Source organism: Pelecanus crispus, chromosome 2 (assembly GCF_030463565.1).
Source record: "Pelecanus crispus isolate bPelCri1 chromosome 2, bPelCri1.pri, whole genome shotgun sequence".
Taxonomy (NCBI): Eukaryota; Metazoa; Chordata; class Aves; order Pelecaniformes; family Pelecanidae; genus Pelecanus; species Pelecanus crispus.
In genome coordinates this window covers 108,231,047-108,243,483 of record NC_134644.1, presented here as the reverse complement: position 1 = coordinate 108,243,483, position 12,437 = coordinate 108,231,047, and the positions used below count along the sequence as shown (strand labels likewise).

Sequence of the window (12,437 nt, the reverse complement as noted above, 5' to 3'; positions counted from 1 at the left end):
ACAACTTTTGTTCACTGAAACAGTACCTGGGGCTGTACCACTGTAGTAAGAGTCTGGATCTTTGATTTCTTTTGCTTAAAAGTAGTAGCTGCTTGAATAGATTTCAAGAGTCCAAAAAAGCAGCTTGTAGAGTGGGTGCTTTAGCATACAGGAATTGTGCTCAAATTAAGGGACCTTTCCATACGTAAATCCCTTCCAAGCAGAACTAGGTTGTAGGTATCTTCAGCCCTGAAAAGCATTTCAGTCAGCCACGCAAAAGAGAAGTTACACTTACCACTTAGCTTGCTTCAGTGAACCTGTGGAGCTGATGCACCCCTCCAGAGTCAGCCTTGTGAACTCCCAGCTGCGGTGCACACATTGGAAAGCTGTACTGACTACTGCAGATGGAACTGCGGTTTCCTTCTCAATATTCCTGACAGCAGAGAGTTCATCTGTACTCCACCACGATAAGGAAGATTTAAACACCAGACTAATACAAAGTACCCAGCCCCTGTGCACTACAGCAGGGAAAGAGCCGAGGGAACTTGAGTTCTAGTGCAAGAGGCCCTCTCTGTCCGAACATTTTATCCCAGTCACGCTGGGCTCCTGCAGCAACACGAAACAGCCTAGCAGGTACAGGAGACACCTACAAGCAGAGGCCTTGCTCTCACAACACCAGCATGGCATCAAGTAGTACAGGTGCAAACAAAGGCCAAACCTATACACAGAAATGTCCTTTTTGTGTGCTAACGATACTAAGGGACAAGTAATAACACTGACCTTATGGTTTGGGAAAAAGAGTGGTTTGTATGTAAAGATTACTAAAATGAAAAAGCAGATTTGCTCCGCAAAAGGAATTCTAGAATAAACACCACTCAGGCTAGTGCCATCCCTCAAACATCCATGCTAAACCTTTTTTTTTCTTCCCCCTTTTGTAAAACACTATTAAAGCCCTTTATCTCATTATTTCATTCCAGAAAGCTGTTCCAGAGTCTGTAGGCTTAGACAGCTTCTGAATTTGCTGCTGCAATAAATGGAAAAGTAACAAAAAACCTCTAAAAAAAATTAGCTTTTCCAGGCTAATAAAAGAAAATAGCAATTAACTAAACTCACACTACATGTCTATCTGCTTAGTAGATGTAAATGTAGTCTAGTAATTCTTGACTTTAACAACTATCATGCTAGTGGCAGGAACCTTCATGTAATCTTAAAAGAAGCCTCTAACAGTCCATTAGAATAATCTCACACCGAAGGACCAAAAACCCTGAAGTGACCATTCTCACTGTTCAACCCCCCAAGATCCAGATTTAACATGAGATGGCATTCATTAACTGCAAGTAACCTAATCACTCAGCACATGACAAGTGTAAGAAAATGCAGTATTCTCCTGGCAGCAAAACAGAAATGGGCAGGGAAGGACACCTGTAGAGCTCACAAGCCAGGAGAATGTACAAGGAGCAGGAGTTTATGGCACTTGTATCAGGTTTTAAAGTAATTTTAACACATTATGCCTTAACATGCCAACAAAAAGATGTGGTCATTCACAAGGACCAGAGCACCTACCTGTAGTGAAGGTCTGCTTCATATTTTATAAATACAGATCAAGTAGGTCTTTCACAGACTTATTTTAGAAAGTATTAGAAAATTGAAACTGGCAAAATTACCGTCTTTCCACCAGCTTTGTTTCTAATAGGCTTAACATTTTACTGTGCAAAAAAATCAACTTGTAACAAGAGATCAGTACCTTGATCTAAAGCTTTCAATGCTCAAAGACTAGTTCTAGTTTGAGTAACCAGTTGTGGTGTTGTTTTTTTTTTTTTTTAAAGAGAAACACTGAATAATAATCCCAAAGTGTTTCTAGTACATGATGTATCACTTAACACAGCAATTTTAGTGTAACAAAATAGCTTTTGAGAAACAATTTACGCTTTGAGACAGATGTGACAAAGAGCATCAACTGCAAACTAGCTACAGGCCTATTACATCTGGGCAATGCTTGTACAAGCAGTTTTGTCCATCTTACCATATTTTTGATAATGCTCGTGCAGCTGAAGAAGCTTGAAAAGGGAAACTATAGAGTCATGTACAGACTGTGACATTTAAGTAGTTTCTCCTTGTCATCTGGGAAGCACCTGACACAATCTTCCCTTCACCAGACACTTCATTTAGATGCAAAAGATTTAATGGGCCTCTGTCTACTTAATTTTGCTGCCTCCACATTTACCTTTGCCCCATTTGCACTTGCCAAGTTCACATGACAAATCCTCAAGCGAAAGCCTGGTAAAACTCCCATATACAGATGAGATACTGAGTGTATTTCAATTCTTGGTATTAGCATATCCAAAGGAGCCACACAAGCAGTTGACAGCAGGTAGTAACCAAAATTCTTGTCTTGTAAAAGAGCCCTTTTTGTATTTACAAACAGCCCCACTGAACAAACTAATTAGGTTTACACAGTCACATACTGTGCTTTGTGAACATTAGTTTTGCAAGATAAAAACCTCACTATGAAGTTAAGAAAGCCTACCAAAAAGCCACTAAGCTGATATCAGGGGAGCCCGGAACCAAAACCTAGACATTATCAACTGCTTCCATTCACTTCTGAAGGGCATTTTGCTGAAGTAACTTAACAGAAGAATATTCTGAGATTGAACTAGAAGCTCCATTGGGAAAGAGTGGGATAATTTCAAGTTTAATCTTTTCCCTCAAAAGGCGTCCTGTTTACATGGAGAAAGACACCTTTCAAAGATGCCAAATCACTTAAGAACAAACTCTCGTACGCTCCCTGAGATTCTCATGCTCTGAAGCCCATTGTTCCCCTTTATCTTTTTTTCCACAACTTACACCATGCAGATGGCTATCAACTCAATCTGATAGCACAACAAAAGCATAACATTTGTTAGCTAGGTAGAAGAGACCACATTTAACAAAATTAGCATTATACAACTATGTTCTCCCAAGAAAGCATAGTATCTCCAGGATCACTGTCACAAAGAACAAATGAGTAGCCTGTGCATCTTATGCATCCCATATAAAACTAAGAGAGTGATTAAACTGAACAGGTTGTTCCCTGTAATACAGAGAACTAAAGTTAAGGATAATACCAATGCTGCCACTTAAAAAGCATTGTACACAGCCACTCAGGCCAACATCTTGAGGCCTCTTTGCAAGAGAAACCAGAATGGAGAAAACCAGAATTCCTAACGCAAGTACTACTAAGTCATTTGCTTTGCTAACCAAGATAACTATGACCATATTGTCACTGCTGTGAGATGATGTCCAAAATGACAAATTAAGAAGAAACAAAGGGATTACACTTAGGAAGCAAAATCCAAACTCATGAAACTTGAATGTTCAAGACCCTACAAAACCCATCTCAAGCTTTGGGTGGACACTTGGTGTTATGTCTTACAGACCAATCAGAGAACAGGCGCTTAAAGCTGGGAAATTTTAAGTACTATTAGCAGATATGGTGCTTACTAAGTATTCTAGAAAGTCTTAGCATTCTGTAGAGCAGCATTTTCAAAATATTTCTTTGTAACTCAAGGTATTTATCAATGTGAAGTTGCAGCTTTCAGGTGGTGTTTTTCTAGGGTGCTCCAGTTTAACCTGTAAGACCATATGACCAAACAACTAAAAATATCCATGTACCAATACAATAGTATGCTAGTAATTCAATTCTTTCCAACAGCTACTTTTCAAAACATATTGCCCACATACGTAAGAACACCTTTGCCGCTAATCTTTGTTAATCTTAATACCATTTTACAGTCTGTACATTTTCCGTGTTTGTAATGGGTGACACTGTCAAGATGCCACTAAAATTCAATTCATAGGATTTCCATAAATAAAACCAGTCATCTTTCACCTAATTTATTTAAGTTCCAATTTTTTCCAATTCCAAACAAAAGCTAAATACAAGTTTTAAACAGGTAAGCACTAGTTTTATCCAAAGGGAGCAGGCTTATGCAGTTTTACTCCAGTAAAGTACTCAACCCTTAAGCAGAGCCTTCTTAGTCATCAAAACTATACAGTAGTCTTCCTTTTATCATTGCACAATCTTAAAATGTTCTGTCAGAACCAACTTTTGACACTCCAAACACTATTTTACATTGTTTTATAATGTCTATTCCAAAAGAAAAAAACCTCAATGGGTTTTCCATAAGAAATGTTTTAGAAACCAGTATTTCCTGCACAGTTTACCTGCAAGTTTACAAGTCTCAACTCTCAAGAAAAAATAATCCTCTACCAACATTGTTTCTGCAGCTATTATTTTACTTTATTTTTAGCTGCTTTAGCAACTTCAGACTCCAGGTCTGCCTCATCTGTATAAATGCATCCAACTCAAAAGAATACTTTCATACAGTTATACAGCAACTTGGGGAAAGAGATCCAAAACAAAAGTGCCAGTAAACTCAGACATGGCCCAGCAAAATAAAAGAGGCAAAAAATGCCTACACATTAAATGAGATGCTTTTTTTTTTTCCAAAAAGAAAGATTTCTTTCCCGCATTTACTTCCTATTGTAATAGCCACTTTTCTGTTCATTAAAATGAATGATAGTGCTCTTTGATACAATCGTTAACAGCACAGCTATAAGGCTTTTATACCCGTTACATTCACTTCTCACCCTCCAAATACTGATGGTTAACATTATAGATGTTAGGGGACATGACCAGCACAAATGGGAACACCACCACAAATGATCACCTTGTGCTTTCGGATACATTTGTTTCAGTGTACAGTCCCTTCATTTCACATTTTAGCAAGATGCTGATGCAGTGCAGAAGTGTGCAGAGCATCCTCTCTTTCACAAGGTCCATGCAGAAAACATCTAAAAAAAATTGTAAAGTTCTGAGATACAAATGATAAAAAAAATCCAGGATGATCAAGTTTCACAATGTATAGTGTTCTGAACATGAGTCCATTTTCTTCTAAATTCTGAAAGAATAAAGTGGTGAGGAAAGTGAAAATCCACTGCTGCATTCTGTGATCTTCCCCATTTTGCTGGCCAGTACCTTACTCTGGCATGTAAGGACGGAGGTGATCCTCTATGGTACCAACCGTCCAGTGAGTGAGCTGCTCCTGTGGCAGGTACAGGCAGATGCTGCATAACTTGAAGATTGTAGCTTTGTTTTTTGGAGTCTAGAGGCAAAGAAAACCCAAAGAAAAGCTATTAAACATGCAAGTTAACTCAAGGCTAATAGGCAGACCCCCAGCAGATCCAGCCCAATCTGAATCCAGCCAAGAACCAGTGTACTGCTGGTTGTGGAGAAACAACATGGACATTTAAAAGCCGCTGTTTCATCCATATAAGCAGCCTGAACTCAGAATTAGTCTGCGACCTCTAATGCCTAAAGTATTTTCACTATTCCGTTCATTCTTCACTTGAATAATTCCTGTAGTATCACCCAAATGAAGCCAATGTTTTAATTTTTCCAAATGACTGTTAAATCTATTTTAGAACTTAATTTTTAACACAAGAACATTAATTCTGTGTGAACACAACTGTAGCCCGTAGCTAGTTTTTGCATGTATGAATCCTATTTATAGCATAAGTTTCCCCTGAAACTGCCGAAATGCAAGCATGAACATATGATCTGTTTTTCTACTTGAGTATTTTGCAGTAAAATCACTGATGTACCTAAGAAGAAAAAGTATTTTATGATTAAAACACACTTGTTAAAAAGATGGACAAAATAAGCTTACCTGCAAGTGCTGTCTGTCAATGAAGAGAAACACTGACTGGTTAGGGTTGTTGACAACAATTCCAGTCTTGTCCTTTCGGCTCAGAACATGCAGAAACTGTTTTTCATAGTCACCATGATGAAATTCAAACTTGGCCTGCATTGTGTGAGGGAGGAGAATAAAATATTTATTAAGCTAAAGCTCACATTTAACCAATTAATTTCCTTCAATATGGGGCTTTACAACCACTTTTGTTTCTTTCCTTTTCTCATCTATGAAAAGCAGAAATCGAGGACCACAGCAACGACACACTTGAGTCTCGGCACAATTTAAAGAATTTCCTAGTCTCATTCTGCCAACACTGACATTAGCCATTGCAATGACATATTAACAATTCAAAGGTACAACTTTAACTGCATATATAAACCCAGACTTAGCTGCTTGTGGCAGAACATCCCTGTGCATCAACAGTACAGCACATTTCTTCCAATAACTTACTATTATTGCAGAACCAGCACAGAAAATACATATAACATTGTTCAAAAATCTCAATGTAAACAGCTAAAGCTGGCCACTGAAAAAAATAAAGTGTTTGAAATTTATTTTGAGGTAAAATTATAATGCAAAAATTCCATCCGTCTCAGACCCTCTTTCACCTACCAAAATACAGCAGCTTGGGATACTCACAGAACCTTAATGACACCATTATATTTAGGCAAAGAGTCCATTGTACTAAGAGCCACATCTAATCCACTTCTACAAATACTAACACAATATATGTATTTATACATACATGTTATTTGTAAAGGTCCTTCAGATGCTTAAATTTTGGAAGTGCTAATATAACAGTGCATAAAGTTAGGAAGCAGAATTTGGCATTCAAAACATTGACTGCTTTATAAATAAAACCAGACCACATACTTTCCAACATCTGCAGGAGTCACATACCTTATCAACCTACTGGTTAAGAAGAGAGAGTACTTATCCTCCCCTCTGGGTGTAAGTTACTTATTGAAGTTAAAAAACCAAAACCAAATACCTGAACAGGCCTAAAGGGTTCATCAGATCCCTTCCACCGAGAAAACAGGAGACAGACTATCTTCTCAATATCATTACGAGGCCAAAGAATGAAGTCCATCTCCTGGGTACAGCCGATCACATCCTGTAAGTGGGAAAGTTCTGTACTTACATTCCCTCCATTAGTTAAAGATACAGATAAGCAACTTATCTATACAGGCACATAATTTAAAGGTGGTACTTATTACCACATTTATGTAATTTTCCATTTGTACAATTCATAGCACAACTGAAGTCTTCCTTGCTTTCCACTGAGTTTTAATATCAGCATCCAGTTAATATAAATTCCAACTTTAAGAAAACATTAGCAAAGACTGTCTATCTTCCAATATTCATAAAGCAAAACCACTTAGTTGTACAGCAAGAGCTGCTGCAAGAACACATGCTTACTAAAGGACAAGGATGGCAAGAAGATACAATTCCCAAGGCATATTTAAATGAGACAGATGAAAGATAAAGCTTGAGCACTAGATATTTACACAGAATTTCAGAATACATATGCTGTTGCCCTTCAAACTAGACCCCATAAACACATGTCCGCAGAACCCTCATGCAGCAGAAGAGTTGAGAAAATAAAAGAAAGCAGGATTAGCTTTAAGATTCACAAAGAAAAGCACAATTGTTGAAAAACTAAAATTCAGCAAGTTTAAAGAGGAACTTTACCCTGCGCATAGACTGGTAGCGGGGTGCATGAAGCTGTACTACATCCTTCTGCAGAAGCTCTAAGGAACTTTCCAAAGAATAGCTGGAATCCCGCACACCTTTCAGGATATTTTCTTCATAATTATTGGTCATGACTGGTATCACTTCAGACACTTCAAAAAGCGCTGACTTTTTCTTCTAAAAAAAGCACAGGTTACATTAAGATTACAATCCTCTCTAGGCAATTAGAGATAACAGTTTATTTCAGAATTTGTGATTTTCTGTTAGCATTCATATATAAAGTGCACATCACGTAAGTTAGGACTTTAACACAAACCACACTAAAATTTACATGCAAAATTTTATAAATTAAACAGAATCAGTCCAACAACTTTTTAAAAAAGTTGAACATGTTTTTTGTAGTCAAAGATGCAGATTTACATGCCAATCTTGCAAACATTAAAGCTGTATCTAAACATTAACAGAACTGCCCTTTTATCACGTAGAATACATGACTTTGGGTTGACCAAGAGCCCTCTGCAAGCTTCTCCTTGCCAATCAAGTAACACTTTTTTTCCCCCTTTGCAATACTTTAAAGTTGGCCTTTTATGAAAAGTGAGGTCTTTCAATGCCACATTTAGTAACAGCGGGTGATCAAGATCCAATCTCAAATTAGCTACACACCATAACCTTCTCAAAGAAGGACTATTTTAATTTGATAAATAACTTTCATGCTCACTACGAATATTTCAAAGCTCTCAAGCAAGGCCAAAACATGGGGAATCTGGAAGAACAGTTTTTGCTGTATGTAAAATCACTTAAAGTTGTATGACTGCTTCTAACAGCTTTCTTGTAGCTCATGAGAAGTCTTGACCTATTTAAGAACTACATGATAGACAAAGCATATTTTATCAAGTAACACTCCACACCCCCAGCCAGAACATACATAACAACCAACTATTTGCTGACCAAGCTAGGCTGAATTAAACTCCTACTTTAAGCAAACTGGTACTGGATGTCTTCAGTTCACTGTGATATAAGCAAATGCTACAGGATTTAAACAGGCATTTGCAAAAAATTTCTACAAAGGAACCAGAAAGTAGTATGAATGTTCCAACTAAAACCATTAAGTCACATCATCTAAGAAAATCTAATTGTTATGACTGCTTAAACATTTGTATTTCTCTGTACTACTATGAGACAGTACAAAGAAATTGCATCCCACTATATCCATCTGTTCACACTAGAACTGATGAACAAAAGCAAATTGAAGAATTTGGGAATTGGGAATTTTAAGGAAACTTTTCAATGCAAAAAAGTCCAAAGAACAGAGTCTTCACTAAAAACACAACTATCACAGCGAATGCAAGAACTATACATTTGAGGTGATTAAATAATTTCAGTGCTTATCTGCATGCACTGCCTGCATTATGTACTCTGTTACCATTTGCTTCTGTCTTCACTTCCTCACCATTTGTTCAGCACATTCACTTACTAAAAGCAACCATTTTTCTTCACCCTCTATGGACGGAAACTCTCTTACAATTCTGGGTCTATAGTTAGCTTTAGAAATACCACCAGGCTCCCCACCCTGGGCCAAATGCGCAGCACCCAGCAGCAGCAGACAAAGCAGACAAGCAAATGAAGACTTCCTCTTTTCCCTGCCTACTCCCTTTCAAAATGGTTTCACATATGCCTGCGTGCTTGGGCCATTTCAGTACGGCATTTTGCGACTCCTCCCTTCAGCTGCCAGGTTCTCCCTTCTGCTTTAACCAGATAAACACAGTAACTTAGCAATCACTCCAGCCAGGTCTCCCTTTTCAACTCAACTGTTCACAGCCAACAATTACACAATTCAGACCCCAATTTGGCTTAACGAATTACAGTATTAACTTTGAAAAATATTTACCCAATACAGAAGTTACCAAGTAATCATTTAATGAGGCACTGGCACCCTCTGCATTACAAAACTACAAACACAGGAAAAGCCAAAATGACAAATATGAACTAAGTAAATATTACAGCAATTAGCAATTAAAAGAAGTTAAAAAGTCAATGGAATCTATTAAAGGATAAACTGTTAAGATGCAATCAGGCAGCATGATTTTGCACAGCTTAGTTAACATGCATTGCAACAGAGTTAGAGAGAAACATTAAAACCAAGTTACCTTGTCTTTGAACACAAAGGCAATGTACATCTTGAAGTCAAACTGGTCAGCTAAAGATTCTTTTTTCTTTCTAAGCTGAGCACGAAGTCTGTTCAGAGCTTGTTTCTTCCGGGAGTTTGGGTCCCCCATTTTGTAATAAAGGTGGTACTAAAGCCTTTGGAAACTGTCGCTAAACTATGGGCACCTTTTCGTAAGACTCAAGTACAACAGAAACAAGTCGTTTTATTCCTGCTAATACGACTGAATAGATAAAACGCGAATGTAACCCAAAATCGCACCTCAGGCAATATTTTACGAGAATGTCGTATTGGAGGGGTCAAGAAACAAAGTAAGTAGTTGTCCAGCCATGGCTGGACGAGAGGTTTTACAATAAAACAAGAAAAAAAAAACCCTAAAAATTTTGAAAACAAAAATTTGAACAGTTTAGCCGCAGGAATAAGTGGGTAAGAATGGGAAAAAAAAACCAAAAAAACCCCAACAAATCTTATCACAATTTATGTGTACAATAAAAAGCAACTGGCACAAGCCCAATCCATGGGGGGGGTACTTTTGCTCTGCTTACAAAAAAAAAAATGAAGCTGAAATTACAAATTGCGTTTTACCCCAGCCAGATTCATGACTCTACTGATTATTGTTCTCAGCTTTCCACTATTGCTATGTTGCCTTTTTTTTCTTCTTTAGAATTATTACACTTGGTGGAGAGCAGAGAAAAGGGTGCAAAGGAGGAGTGCACATCCTGGGAGGCATGACATTTCTCTGCCAACAACAACAAAATCAACTACAGACAACACAGTGCTGGTTTGCAGGGGAGCAAAGAGAAAACACAGTGGAGTCATTTCTAACTTCATCCTGCTCATCATCAGGCACATCATTGCCCTGAGGCTACTGCTGCCAAAGACAAGAGAGATCATGATGGCCACAGATGAGGGGTGGGCAGGGGTTCAAGGGACAGTATTATCTCACCTAGAGACTGAAACTCAAATCAGTGCCCCAAACCCAGGCTCCTTACCAGTGGGAGAGCCCTACATCCCCCAAAACCTCACACACTCCCTGGGCTGCTGATCCCCCGGGAATCCTTCTCTCTCTGCTGCTGCTGCGCTCCGCAGCGAGCACGGCTAGCCGAGGCTGTGCATGGCCAAAGCTTTTCACTTCTCCTTAGGCCTCTCTCTACACAAGACGGCAGAGGCTGCAGAGGGCAGCCTGTGCCCAGGGCAGCGGGACACCCACAGTGGCACGGCGTCTCCCCTCTCACTTCATGGTCACGACTTGGAAAACATGGAGAGTTTTGCTCCTGCTCCTCTCGCAAAACAGGTTTTTGGTGTCAAAATTTTTGCGAGGTTTTTTTAATTGCAAGGCTAGATTGCAATTTTAAACCTCGAAAACACCCTCCCCCCCAAAAAGCAAATCCCCAATTATCAGGTTATTTTCTTCCTCTCTCCAGACATTTTCCCCCCCAGATGTTGGATTAGTCGGGGTTAAAAGTTTTTAGGTTAGCAAATCTGCCGGACCAGGTTAAGAAGAGGAGGAAGAAGTATTCCCCCCCCTCCTCTCTTGACAAAAAGGAAAAAAAAAGAAAGGAAAACAAAAACAAAACAAAAAAAATGAACCCCTCCCAAAACTTCCCCCCACTTAAGCAAGAGACTGAGAGACTCAGACAAGAGACCGAGACCGTGGCCCGCTCGCTACCCGCAGCCGGCGGGCGCAGGAGGAGCAGTGGAGGCGGCGGCGCTGCTAGCAGCACGGAGAGAAGCCATGTCAAGATAAAGCCACGAAGCCGCGGAGCCCCCCCATCCCTGCCGCAGTGGACACGGTGACCGGGCCGCCCGCTCTGCCGCTGCTCAGCCCCAACCTGGTCCCCATAGTCTAGCTCAGCGCCCCGGTGCCGGGGAGTGGGGAAATGGTGGCGGAGAGAGGAAGAGGAGAAGGAGGAAGAGGCGACGGCGGTGGCAGCAGCGGAAGGAGGAGGAGACGGCGGCGGGTCCCTGCGCTAGTGGCTCCTACGGAGGGCGGCGGGCATAGAGATCCCGGAGCGGCGGCGGAGAACGGCCGGGAGAAGGACGAAAGGGCTGAGGAGAGCCTCTCTTCGCCCAGGCGGCCCCGGGACGTCCTCGAAGGCGACGGCAGGAGCGAGCGGAAGCGCCTCAGTCTGCGCCTGTACCTCGGCTCGGAGCGAGCGCGGAGCAGAGCTGCGCGGCCGGGACCCACCGCTCAAAATGGCAGCGCCTGAGTCACACAGGCACCGCCCTGCCCGCACTGCGCAAGCGCGCTCGGCCGGCGCGTACCAAGCGCTCGGGTCCCCGGGGGGGGGTATAGAATCTTTTGCGCCAGGCAGGAAGGCTCAGCGGTAACTTCGCTAGCCGCGGGCACTCCCGTTTTGGCAAGCAGCAGAGGAGAGTGCAGCAGCGGCAGAGCGCCCCCGAGCCGCCTCCACGCCAAGAATCCGGGTCGCGCTTCCCCTGCTCCTTCTCCCCCCGCACTCTGACGCCTCGTGTCACCGCCCTCATGCCCCACGTGATGCCGAGTCGGGCACAGCCCGCGGCACAAGGACCCGGATGGAGTTGCTCAACGCCGTTCTCCGGGGGGGGGGGGGGGGCAGAGCAGGAAGGCAAAGGGGAAGGAAGGGAACGCCGCCCCCCCTGCCCCCCCCCCCCGCCTGAGGTGGTATCTGCCCGGGACAGCCCTCCCCCCCACAAATGGCTCCTTCCCAAATCCGTCCCCCGCCGCGGTCCCACCGTACGCGAAGGCAGTGCTTAAACTTGTTTCAACCTTAAGCGTCGTGGTGTTACTGGGAAATGCAGCTTTTAAGTCTTGTAGAGGCCCGTTTTGTTTAATTGCGTTCGTTGGGGTTTGTATTTAGCCCAGCATACGTACGCGAAGTAAACTG

General features: G+C 41.5%; 1 protein-coding gene across 3 annotated transcripts; it reads right to left on the bottom strand.

The window, feature by feature from the left end:
• Positions 1-3,836: 3,836 nt before the first annotated feature.
• On the bottom strand, positions 3,837-11,672 carry C2H6orf62 (chromosome 2 C6orf62 homolog). Of its 3 annotated transcripts, XM_075728281.1 has the most exons (6): positions 9,554-11,672; positions 7,407-7,583; positions 6,706-6,828; positions 5,688-5,822; positions 4,997-5,123; positions 4,778-4,812 (listed from the first exon to the last, which is right to left on the bottom strand). In XM_075728281.1, the coding sequence occupies exons 1-5, from the start codon at positions 9,680-9,682 to the stop codon at positions 4,998-5,000; spliced, it is 690 nt and encodes a 229-aa protein (XP_075584396.1). In that variant the 5' UTR covers positions 9,683-11,672; the 3' UTR covers positions 4,778-4,812; position 4,997. The 3 variants fall into 3 exon arrangements, with proteins under 3 accessions (XP_009479513.1, XP_075584397.1, XP_075584396.1); XM_009481238.2 differs by having other exon boundaries at positions 3,837-5,123; positions 9,554-11,671; XM_075728282.1 differs by lacking the exon at positions 4,997-5,123 and having other exon boundaries at positions 3,837-4,812; positions 9,554-11,665.
• Positions 11,673-12,437: the final 765 nt, after the last annotated feature.

Bases quoted from the DNA above. Each gene is read 5' to 3' on its own strand.
- C2H6orf62 (XM_075728281.1), bottom strand. From the start codon at position 9,682: ATGGGGGACCCAAACTCCCGGAAGAAACAAGCTCTGAACAGACTTCGT. The intron at 5,823-6,705 runs GTATTTGGTTTT...CACACAATGCAG, and splicing joins AACCCTTTAGGCCTGTTCAG to GCCAAGTTTGAATTTCATCA. The intron at 5,124-5,687 runs GTAAGCTTATTT...CTTTGCCTCTAG, and splicing joins TTGACAGACAGCACTTGCAG to ACTCCAAAAAACAAAGCTAC.